At 51.4% G+C, this 12,183-nt stretch overlaps 2 protein-coding genes across 2 annotated transcripts; one reads left to right on the forward strand and one right to left on the reverse strand.

Moving 5' to 3' along the window:
- Positions 1-2,723: 2,723 nt before the first annotated feature.
- On the reverse strand, positions 2,724-5,795 carry NEUTE1DRAFT_149936 (uncharacterized protein; the record flags this gene model as incomplete). The annotated part of the gene is made up of 3 exons (XM_009857731.1): positions 2,724-4,162; positions 4,259-5,038; positions 5,182-5,795. 3 exons carry the CDS (start codon positions 5,279-5,281, stop codon positions 3,012-3,014), a joined length of 2,031 nt encoding a protein of 676 aa, XP_009856033.1.
- A 2,453-nt stretch (positions 5,796-8,248) lies between these two features.
- NEUTE1DRAFT_55885 (uncharacterized protein) lies at positions 8,249-10,790 on the forward strand (the record flags this gene model as incomplete). The annotated part of the gene is made up of 4 exons (XM_009857732.1): positions 8,249-9,697; positions 9,773-10,420; positions 10,516-10,676; positions 10,730-10,790. The coding sequence occupies 4 exons, from the start codon at positions 8,249-8,251 to the stop codon at positions 10,788-10,790; spliced, it is 2,319 nt and encodes a 772-aa protein (XP_009856034.1).
- Between the last annotated feature and the right edge of the window lie 1,393 nt (positions 10,791-12,183).

Here is a 12,183-nt window from a genome sequence, read left to right on the forward strand (position 1 = left end):
GGTAATTTTCCCTTTTGCTTCAATATAGGAAACCCAAAAGCAGAAAATTAAACTTCCCTAGGAAAAAAAGCAAAACTGAAAGTGAAGCAAACAGGTGGTGTGACAAGGGGGGGTTAGGTGGTGTGGCATGTGTATATAAAGGTAGGTATATAAGCGGAGCTGAGCCGGTTCTGCCTTCGAGGTTCCCAGGGAGAACTGGGGAGTGCCGATTACACGAAACGACTCGAACCGGAACCGGGTTCGCAGCAACTGAATCAGTCAGTGGCACACACCAGACTGTGAATGAAGGCCGTAAAGGTACCCAAGAAGAAGATCCAGCAGCCGATATGGTCCATCCAGTGCCACTTGACACCAACGTACAAGTACCTTAACGAACGGCAACGAGAGCCGAACCTCTTCGCGGGTTTGGACCTAAAGAGATCCGCCGCCTCACTTGGCGGACGTCCAGTGGGTGGCCGGTCGTTCTTGGGATGATCCCGGCCCCGTCCCGGCCAGAAGTCCAAAGGGCCTTTGACTTGGTAAACCCATCATTTTAGTGGTCCTCCATTGAACACGCGAGTAACCAAATGCACCTTGATGGGCGCCTAAAAAAGGACTTGGACCGCATTGGCGTTACCTCATATCATCTTGAAGATGTGGATGCCACCTGACGTGCACTTGGGTATCTGGGGCATGTCGGAAATGATGATCATGAGAACAGCCAGGAAAGAAAACATGCCAGCAGCACACAACAAAGAAAGCGAAGATCTAGAATGTTGGCAAGAGAAACTTCCCCAACCAAGCGGTCAACAAAATGGAAGTGCCCATTGCAAACCCGATAACGATGCAGCAAGGCCGGCGGGAAAATCCAAGACACCGAAGAAGACACCCAAGCAAAAGTCTGGCAAGCAGGCAAGCAAGCAGCCCGGCCCAGCCCAGCCCAGCCCCAGACAACCTGGCAGTGGGGTAGCATCCGAACGGACACAGTGGCTGCCGTTCATCAGCAAGTACCTCTACCGACGGAGTGTACGTACAGGATCACACTTCTTCCCTTGTGCATCATCGGGCATGTCTTCACGCCCACTCCAAAGCATGCCGTTCGTTCGGCAGCGATCAATTACCACACTGGCATAACAGCGTACAGCGAACAGCAAACGAACAACGAAACAACAGAAAGGGTCAGCAGGTGTTTCATGTTTTACTCTTCTGTCCAATCTGCCCGTAGATGGAGGCTTGTTGGAGAAAGAAAATATAGAAAAGACCACACTTTCCGTTATCTCCTTTTTCCCAGCCATCTTTCTTTTCCTTCATTGTTGGGAGTTCGCTTATCCCTTTGCTCGGGTTTGCGTGTTACAGGAAAATTCAACAGAAGTTGAACTTGAGAAGTGAGAGATGTCATCCAGCCTAAAGCGGTGTGCCGAGCTGAAGAAGAAGGTGCCGTGACTTGTCCAAATCCTACTTGTAGCTGTACCATTTAGATGAACCACAGGGCCACTGTATCTCGATTTGCCTGTCAATACCAGGACGACATCCGCAACATCCGCAAGCTTTTTTTTCTTTCTTTTTTTTTTTTTTTTCTCCTTTGGGTTTTCGGTTTCTCTATCGATGTCCGGCGCTAGGTAGGTGGTACAACCGGCCGGGGGATGGGTGGATGGGTAACTTGAAGACAACCAAGACTCTGGGGAATTCTAACCATGGATCAACCTCGCCAACAGTGGATTACCTGTTTTGGCTATACCGAGGTTCGAGGGTAGAGGTAGGTATCGATCGCGATTTCGAAGTCACGGGAGACTCTTAACTAACGAAAAGTAGCCTGGCATCCTGGATACCTAGTTGAAAGCAGGGGGAAATATCACAGAGAAGGAAAGGTGTCCCGTCGCTAAGACCTTTGACTCCACTAGAGAATTGTCCACCTCCAAAAGAGTTCCCAGGGTGGTGGTGATTAGAAGCTTTGAGCACTGACGGGATATGTAGGATCTGCACGTGTAGTGCACGGGGGCACCGGGGGCACAGCGGACAAGTGTCAAAAGTGGAGTTCAGCTGCTGCGCAAATGCCGTTTACCCCCACAGTTCTGGTTGCAGGAAGGGCCCGCAGCCGGACATCAGGCTAACGGGTCGGTCTTGGATGACCCTGAATTGGAAGCAAAAGGATGTTTTCTGAAAAGATGATTTCTGGTCCGTGGCGCAGCTGCTCACCTCAGATCTAACGATCATTTAAGATACCGGCTTTGCTGCGCTCAATGGTAGAAGGTGGTAGGATGGTTGATCCCTTAGACATAACCAGACCTCCTGTGCGATTGGCCTGGGCTGACTTGCTATGACTTGGTTCTCATTATCATTGGTCGCCTCGCTTTTGCCCATTGCCGGCTTCTCTCTCCTAATCACATTTTCTCTTCCCTCAGTTCAACCTGGGGCTGACGACACTTCCGAGCACCGTTCCAGGTGGTGTGGAAAGAGGTCCGAACACTCGCTGGATCTGGTTTGCTATAAGCGTGACCGGACCTTTTTCTCAACAATCTGCGTACATAGTGCCTTGTCAACTTGTAAGGCGGTCGAAACACAACGATGAAACAAAACGGGCCGCTTCAAGCCCCAAATCCTCAGGATTGGTTTGTTATGCCGGGTGGACACTCAGGCTCCCAGGGAAAAATAACTACACCATCCTTACTGATCAGTTCTCTGTTCATGACCCATTCTGAGGAGTCCGGGAGACATCAATGAATCGCAATACGGGACAAGTGTGAATACATCGCTAATCCTCTTATGTATTGGGTATATCTCTAGCTATCCACTCAAAACGACATGCAAACGGCGTAGGACCCCTAAAACTCCTCAAAGAACCACCCGTCGTTATCATCAATGAGTCAATTATCGCTGCTCGTCTTTATAGGGCACTGACATTGTATCCAGCCTCGATAGCCATCATGACCTTCGATCCGATCATATTCCAAAGTAATTGCCCGCCAACGTTTAGCGGCGCACAGCATATCCATTTCCGAAACGAGTGTTAGCCAGGCAGATGGGGCGGGCAATCAGTTCAAAGAACCGTTGCCGAGGCCAAAGTGTCTCGTAAACATGATGCCGTCAGTGTGATTCTGCAATGCGCGACGCATTGTTTCAGTGTAATCTCTCTCCTCCCGCTCTTTTGCCCGTGTCTCGTCGTCGACAGCCTCAACTTTCTCCTCGAACTCCTCAGCTGTAAAGCCGGGGCGCGCGCTAAAGTTCAACAACCCTAACCTCTCACCCGTCCAAAACAGCAGGCCATTGTCGTTGATCTTCTGCTTGGCTTCGCCTGCCCGTGTCGGGAGTAGTTTCCTGGCTATGTCCGAGGAGCCTGGCATTGAGGCAAAAATAGATGGCCCTTGAGCCTCTTCGCTGTGCCCGATCCTACACCGGCGGACCTCGGTGAAGCCGTCCCTTTCGAACCACTTTATGTAGCCGGATCCGTCCGAGAAAACAATCCGGGTGCCATGGTTCGCAACCGAGAGAACCTTTGAGGCTGACGCTGACTGACGGTTCTGGTACGCAAAGTCATCCAAGTCCCCCATCAAAGTTTTACCAGAGTCTGGTGGTGCTAGGCCATAAATCTCGAGGGAACCTTTCATGTTATAGTCTCCACCGGCGATCAAAGTTCTGCCGCCATTAAGACTCTTCGACCCCTCGACTTGTTGCAATGTGAGTTCTCCTTTGCGCCGAAGCTCACTGTCTCGCTTAGAGAAGGGGGAGGGGAGTGATGCCATGCTGCATAGTCTTGCTTTCGAGTTGATCGACCCTCTGATTCTTGACAAATTACGTCTGTCATAATGTAGGATGTGCGAAAATCGACCAGCAACGTATATGTCGTCTGACAACTCCGCTTGTTGGCCGGGCCGCTGAAGATGTAGAATACTCAACGGTCCCGGTTGCGCAAGTGATGTCCAGGAGCCAACCGGCTCGTCGCTGAAGATGTTTCTGATCCCACGTTCGTACATAGCCTGTGCGCCGGTAAAGTTGAAGTCAACTTGGTCGTCTTCAGGGGCACTTCGAAACCGTCGCCGGGAACGATAGTCGTGCAGGTGAAGTTCTAGATTCGTTCCAACGGTGAGTGGTACTGTAGGGCTGGCCGCGGATAAGGCTGTAATAGACCAAGGAAATGATTCGCAGTCGACAACAGAGAGTCTCTGCAAATCAACTTCGATAATGTCTGCTCCTCAGGAGAAGTGCCAAGGCGCACATGAGTTAGCTTACTGAAAATTCGCACAGAACGCTCAGTTTAAATAACCTTGGGTTAATGACGTACGGTTTTGGACTGCAAAAAAAGCTCGATGAAGGCTGCTGTCAACACTGACACATTCGGTAACGCCTGAGTCTACCCGTTGCGACCGCTTGCTGTTATCTGTACCTGGGCCGTTTATCAGCAGAAGCCCGGGTGCGCTCTTAGCTAGCATCGCTCCCTTTCGTCCTCTTGCTCCATTCACGTCCCAGATGCAGACACTGCCATCGTCTAGCGGCGATACAGCAAGGAGTGTTTCATCAGAAGCTGCCTCAACACCATGCTCAGGACGGGGATTGTCAGGCCGGTACAGAGCAACACCTCTTGCCTCAACGTATTCGGACTTGGGGCCATTAACATGGGGAAGCGGAAGCCAGTTGATGACAACGGGTGCATGACGCTGGATATACTCCTCATACCAGGAAACCCTCTCGGTAGGAAAGCAGGGGTCCCAGTTGGCCATGATCCGCATCTGCTCCTTCTTGCTGGATGCGCGAAAGCTCTTGAGAATTGTCGGCGTTGGCGGTGTCGCCCAGCTTCCATTGCCAGGAGTGTTGGTGCTGCTGCTGTCGGGCGAAGGATAAGCGCCTTGCCAAATTGTCCCCATTGCACTCTCATCGGGCTGGATCTGAAATGTTCCGCTGAGGCCCTGGGTGGCTAGCCGGCCAAACGCCCGTCGTCGTTCGAGACTTTCGAGAAAGGAAGATTCTTGCAGGCATCGCGAACGCCAGAAGCTATTGTCTCGTCCAAGGTCTCGAAAAGCGCGGGATACCAGTTGCAGGTTCGTAATGTGCGGTGCTTCGAGGACTAGGCGAGCAACAGACAACTTGTCAGCTTATACCTCTTGACCCGTGATTGAGGTGCCTGTGGCTAGCTAGAGGGCCTTTGTGGGCTACCCCGGGTTGGAAGACAGGGGACATGTGATAGTGTAGGTGCCAGTTTAGACTTACACGATAGTATGTGGAGTTTGATCTCATTAGGAAAGCTCTCAAGGCTAGGCGCCTGCGGAGTAGCAGTAGCCGCCCTCATCTGATCTCGCCCATTTCCCATTGTCGGGTTATTATGTGGGGTCCCTTTGCTGTTGCTATCAACTCGAGGACTCTGTCTGACTTGTGACACCTGTCCCAGCCACTCAGTCCAAGCTCCCCTGAGCTACGAGTTTGGCATCGAAATCGTCTTGTAAGCAATGCTGCTGGAAGCCTGTTGTAGCTATATCTCGTGTAGGGTATCGATAAGGACAGCGTTGTGGTTCGGTTTAGCGAGCGAGGACCGGGCGAGTCATGTTTACTGGGAGAGGTGCCGGCGTATATCAATGCACGAAAAAATGAAGACCAGCCCGCAGAAAGAACCTGTCGAAACACGCTGATCAGACACAAGCAGCTCTTGCGTTTGTGTGTGTGAGCGCGCGCCTGCGGAGGTGCGTTTCTGCGGTGCCTCTGCGTGTGTGATGCGATGTGTGGAAGCTTCACGAATGTTGGTTGCTCTGGGTTCACTTAGGTAGATTGGTTCAGTTTCCCTTGATGCAATCCGGTGTGGTGGGTGATGGTTTCCAGTTGTGGCTTTGTGGATGGTTCAGGTGTCACCGGGACCGGGGGGCGGGTGCCCTGCCTGTGAAGTCGAGTCCGGCCCTGTTGGGTTAGGGGTTAGGGTAGGTGTTACGGGCGTCGGGTTACCGATCGCGATGACAAGGGAAGGAACCACAGTGCACGCCACGCCCACCGGCGAAGAGAGCCCATGTCGACCACTGGGCGTCCAGCTCCGGGCATGCTGCTGCGCCCCCAGACCGGGAACCTTGCCCCACCAGAATGCCGAAAGACGGACACAGACAGGGCAGGCAACTGGCGCACGGCACGGTCTGCCGGTTCTGACAATCAACAGAAAGGTCCCGTTGGTTGACTGGGTGAAGAAGGTGAAAGGCCTGGTGGGGTTAGCCCGGCCCCTTCGTCTTGGCTCCCCTGACTCTTCTGCGATAACCTGGGCTACTGGCTTCGCGATAACTAGCCGTGTGTGGGATTGTGGGTCGGTGTCGACATGGACTCGGCGCCGACCAATGGGATCACGGATGCAATGCAACTTCGATAAAGCCACGCCTGTACATAAGCGGCGTGGTTTTTGCATGGACCGGTCTAGATCCTTAGAGCCTCTTCCCAACGACACTCGATCCAAGTTCACCTAACCGTCCGTGCCGTCCAAAGTTGCTTCATGTAGTCTTCAGGGGTCGGAAACTGGCACACCTGGCTTTCCGTATGGACTGGGAAAGGGTTGAGAGACTCTGAGACATGGTCGGATGATGTCACAACGTCTGCCAGTAGGGTATTTTAGTGTATAACTAGTCTGGTGTTACAGACTACATCAGTGCTATGGCGGGTGTGATGGCTTTCCGAATGCTGTCAGAATCATCCACTAGACGACCTCCTTTGTTATTGGGCGATATATGGTGTACAGCCTTCTTCTCCAACTTTGGAATTCCCTATGATTCTCTTCTCTTCCATGTATCATTTCTTCTATCGCTAGAATTCAGTTCGGAAAACATGTAAACAAAAGAGTGGAGTGAAGCAGCATCCATGGAGTAGGGGATCAGGGGCGACAACTTGCATATGGTATGTTGAAGCTACATGTGCGATCCTTGCGAAAGAATAACTCGAGATCCTGTTACATCACTGATTTAATGTACACGGAATGATGACTGGCATACGCCTCCTCTTGGCAACCCATTTCACAATTTGACACTGAATCCAGGTGACAACAATAGCCTGCATTAAGAGGACACTCGGGTCTTGATCTTCTGGAAACGGATATCTTCTTAAAACCTGCCTGGGAACGATATCACTTTTGACTTATTGAGACAGTTATAGTGTTATTTGATCGAATTATGAGCCCATAAACTGGTAAACATAGGATGGTCTACAAGGTGTCACAGCCCTGGGGGGTCTATATGCCGAAAGCTGCTCGATGCCGAAAGGAAAAAACTATATATCTCATACGGAAGCCATGTAACTCGTGGAGTTTTGCGTTTGTATCTTGTGCTTCAATGCTTCCTAACTACCCTGCTCACCTGGCTGGATCTACATGCTCATTCGAACTAGAGGTACTTCACAAGACAGTCAAGATGTTGAGATTGCCGAGAAGCTATGGGAAGTCACAGACCGGGTCATGCAGTTCAGTTCTCTTTCTGTATGTTGCCAGTTAAAGAGCGCAGTTCTTTGTAATGGTGCGTTTGGTCATGGCCCGCTATGTCTCCATCAAGGTTGGCCTGGATCTACAACGAGCAACACCACCCTTTGATATCAAGGTTTGTTTTCGACCACCTACACCCTACTTACTAGTGTCTCCCCTTTTCCAAAGCCTATTACAGCTTTGAGGCATTATTATTATTGGGAATCGAATCTCCAGCTTGACTGTAGCCCCAAGCGAGCAGCGTAAATGGCAAGTCTTACGGCTACCATCGCATGCATGTGATCATGATAAGAACTACGAGCTTGTCCCCTTCCATGCACACCGGACGACCTTGAACCAACGCTCAGTTGCGACAAGATGAAAGGTTACGGAATCCCATCGCGGCCTGTCAAGGGGACTCGCAGATTGCACCTTCCTCCTCTTTGCGGCTTTGGCAGCGTGCGCCTTCCATCGTTCGCCTTTCCCAGCGCGTTTCAACCCCTAACGCGCAGACCCAAATCGCGCTCCTTCCTTCTCAAAGCATCCAACCAGAGCGCCTTCCCCTCCAATCAGGTTGGTTCTGAGCCAGAGAGCAGTGCCCAAGGTCTGGTCTCCTTCTCCCAGCTTTTCCACTTTACAACAACTTCGCAAGAGCAACTGATCATCAACTGCAACACGTTTTTGTCTGAACCAACGCTTTCAACCATCGCAAGAACCATCCAAGCACACTGCAAAGCATCTTCTTCTTGAATTGTTTTCAAACCATCATCCGCAACCCCGTCAACTTCAACCGCACTTGTCATTCACCATCTTGACACATCGCGCTTGCTCATCCAACATCTATCAAACAACATCAACACCATGACGACCTCTACCAGCTTTGGCGCTTTCACCAGCCACCTCATCGGCAACCATCATATCAACGAGCCTACCATCAACCACATGCCCGCTTCGGTCAAGTCTGCAGGCTCGACCGTGTCGTCACTGCCCAGAGAGCGCTCCATTACTCCGAGACATGTCTTCACCAGTCTCGACGAGGCCCATCAAGCCATCACCACCAGAGCCGCGAAACAAGCCGCACACATTACGGATAACGGCGCTCACTCTGCCTTGATCCCTGGCGAGTCATCTGCTGGCTCTTCCGTCAATGCCGTCTACTCCAAGTCGACCACCGACGCCGACGAGCATTCCGCCACCGAGTCCCACCGCTGCCCGACTCATGATGGCTTCTCCCGCGGACGTCGCATCAGTCCTACACACTTGCGTCGCCGTTCATCCAGTGTTCCTGACTTCAGCACTCGTACCCTTCCCTACCCTGACTGGGAAGAGATGACTCCGGCTGCTCGTGCCAGTTATCACGTCGCAAAGGACCCTGTTGACAACCACACTCCTGACAACTCCATCAACACACCTCGCGAGACTGGAAGCACCGTCGAAAACATCGTGGATCAGTACCTACCTTCGGCCACCATTGACTCTTCACCCTCAGCCGACGGCCAGCACAGCCAATCCACCAATGATGCAAGTGTCCACCACTCCTTGGACAATGGAGAGACCGTCGAGCCTCCTCAGACCCGAGAAAACATCACCTCTGTCCCCTTTGGCTGTACTTCAAAGCTTTATCGCATTCATGGATCCCCTCCTCGGATTCCTCAGCCGCCAATTCATGCAGTCAATCCCTCAGTGATCCGTGCCAACCTCCCAGAGGACCATACCAGCACCCCAGAGTGTCATAACAACATCTTCCGGGAACACTCCTGGTCAACCATGTCAACCGCGAGCTCTGTCGACATCGAAGACCTTCTCGATAATTGCGACGAAAACAATGTCGGAACATTTGCGACTTCCAGGAAGGGCAACCATTACGTCGAAGCCAGCCGCCACGAGTCAAACAACAACCAAGCGGCTCGTGAGACTACCACCGGCAGTGGCGCGTTGTCCAACGCAGCCTTCTCGACAGGCGGTCTTACAACAGACTCTGACGACGATCCATTCAAGTACGACCGGGGATCATACACGGTCTTCCTTCAGCCATCTCGGGAAAGAGAAGTCAGTGCTGCGCTTCACCGTGTCAGTGGCGTCAGCACCACTTGTACCAACAAGACTGACCACACTGGCCATGTATCAGCCACGCGTGGCCCAGTTGGCTCTGCGGCACCTCCCATGCCTCCTTCAAATGGGCTCACATATTACAACTCCGCTCAAAGAGATAACAACATTCCCGACAAGCGTATCATGAAGAAACTCGATCTACGATCTTATCCCGCCCAACACCTTGCATGGGACGAATTCGATGAAGAGTTTGACGAGGTGAGAGAATCTGTCCAGTCACATGTTGGATCTGATCCTTCGCCTCTTCAGTTTGCTAACCGTGCTCTTCAACAGAACCTCGATGCTGTTAAGACCGACGGAGGTGATTGGGAGACAGTCGGGTCGAACCTCGATGCTGTTAAGAGCGATGGAGGGGAGTGGGAGACAGTCGGTTCCAGTGTTGGCCAGTTCAACAGCCATCGAGCTTATGCGTCCGGGACTGGCTTCGGCACTCATTTCGGCTTGAGGACCACAGGAAGCAGCATTGCAGACTACTCTGACGCCTCAAGCCTCGCTGAAACCTTTGGCGCTTTTGCATCAACCGAAAAGATTATGCAACATCCGATGAATGGGAAGTACGACAACTACGTCATTCGGACACTCAAGGGTGACAACCGCCCAGTCTTCCTTCCTCAACCAAGGATCCATCGAGTTAACGGCTATCCCCAAGATTCATGCCGACTATTTGACCAAGCCACGACATCAAGCAGCCAGGGCTCATCTACAAGAGCATACTTGGCCGAGAAACTCACTGCCCCGTTCCGTTCTCTGACCTCCAACAAGAACATCGATGGGAGACATCCCTATAGGAGCAATCAATCCGGCCCGGACAGCGACAAGCAACGAAGAGAGCATGGCTTGAAACTAGCTGAACTCCCACCGCAAACTCCCCGAGCCCACGATTCTCTTCAAACCGATAAATCGTTCGGCCCGGAATCGCCAGTTCAATTCAGCTTCCCATTGATACCCTTGGAAGAGGCCGCAAGGCTGCAGGCGATGAAGCGACGAAGCGACGCGAATGACCACACCTTTCAGAGCAGTACTCGGACACGAAAGGACAGTCTTGTATCTTGCATTTCGTGGAAGGCATCCAACAAACTGACGAAGAGAGTGGCGCCCTCCACTCCACATACCCTGCCGAGAAAGCCATTGCCCACTCACTATCACGAGCCTGTCTCCAACCACCGCCTCTCAATCCGTATGCATGACCCTGGCTTGACTTATCAGTTCCATGTGCTAACATTTTTGCAGAAAACCAAGTTACCAGCAAGGGGCGGAAGGCAACTCGTTTGTCAACCTTGAGCAGCGCTAGCCCACCAGCCCCTGGTAGACCAGTGTTCCCGCGGTCTTGCCGAAACCCTTTCAGCTCTGCACACGGCTCAACACGGAGTGCCTCGAGCTACAGATGTTCATGGGGCATTCCCTTCGAGCGCCCTCACCTTTGGGGAAAAGATAAAAGAACTTCGCGCGTTGATGGTGAAGGTTCATATCTCCACCAAATCGCCAATCTGAACGTAACTGACCCTTTCAGACTTGACGAAGAGGACGGCTACCTCTCCTGGGAAGCGCGACGCCGCCGAAAACAATTCTTCTGGTTTTTGTGTTTCCTCTGCGTCTTTCCGTTCATGGCGCCCCTCGTTTATAAAGGAACGTTTGACACGACACTGGCATGGTTCACCAAAGGAGAAGTCGGCAGCCTGAACCATCGACAACGCCGGAAAGTCTTGATTTTAGGGAGCGTCATCTCGATGCTTTGGCTGTGTGGTATTGCAGTCCTCGCAACACTCTTAGCCACCCGCGCGAAGAATGATCGTCCTTGAAAACACCCATCTTATGCATTCTGAGACTCCGATATCAAACCGCCACTCTTGATTTTTCGCGCATCTCGCAGCCATACCACTGTCATTCAAGCAACAATACATTCTTGTGTAATTTTTTTTGCAATGAGAGCTGAAGGATGAATGGCATAAAAGGGATTGCTCATTCTGTCACTCGTTTGAAGGGATCTGGAGTTTGGTGTTTCGGCGCTGGAGAGTAAAAATATTTTCCTAGATTTGGGGTCCGCGGTGGAATATGTGGTGGCAGTGGACTTTTGCTTCAAGTCTTGATTCTGTCTTGATTATGTCCATTTTTTATTATTATTTTTGGAGTATTGGTGTTGGCTTTTGGTGTTGGTCTTGTCTCATTGTGCGTGGATGAATTCGGCATGGGGTAATTCATCAGTACCAGTTTCGGCGTTTGTGTAGAAGTATGGATAAAGACGGTTGTGTTGGAGTTTTGGTCTTGGTTTTTTAGCATTCACCTTGTTCTGTTTGGTCTCGTTCTGGTCTAGTTCTAATTCCGTCTGGTGTTGCGTGGAGATAGAGGCTCGGTATGGAGTACTTTCTGATTGAATGCGGCAATCGGCACGATAAAGATGGTTTTGTTGGAAGATGAATGGAGATGAACGCCGGGTGAGAGTAATCTCAACGGTCGCTGTTGGGATAATTGAGGACACGAATTAGAAACGGAGTCTGGAGTTTAAGAATGATACGCGTGCTTTGTCTCGAGTGAAAACAACTTTTGGGTGATCTCATAATTCTTTAATAAGTGCGCAGCACACCATCCAGTCTGGTAAAGATTGGTGGAAAACTGAATTGAACCTTCATTTCTCGCCGTATGGTATAACTCCGGTTTTCCCTCACAAGCTGTTGGAGCCCACAGAA

Source organism: Neurospora tetrasperma (genome assembly GCF_000213175.1).
Source record: "Neurospora tetrasperma FGSC 2508 unplaced genomic scaffold NEUTE1scaffold_81, whole genome shotgun sequence".
NCBI lineage: Eukaryota > Fungi > Ascomycota > Sordariomycetes > Sordariales > Sordariaceae > Neurospora > Neurospora tetrasperma.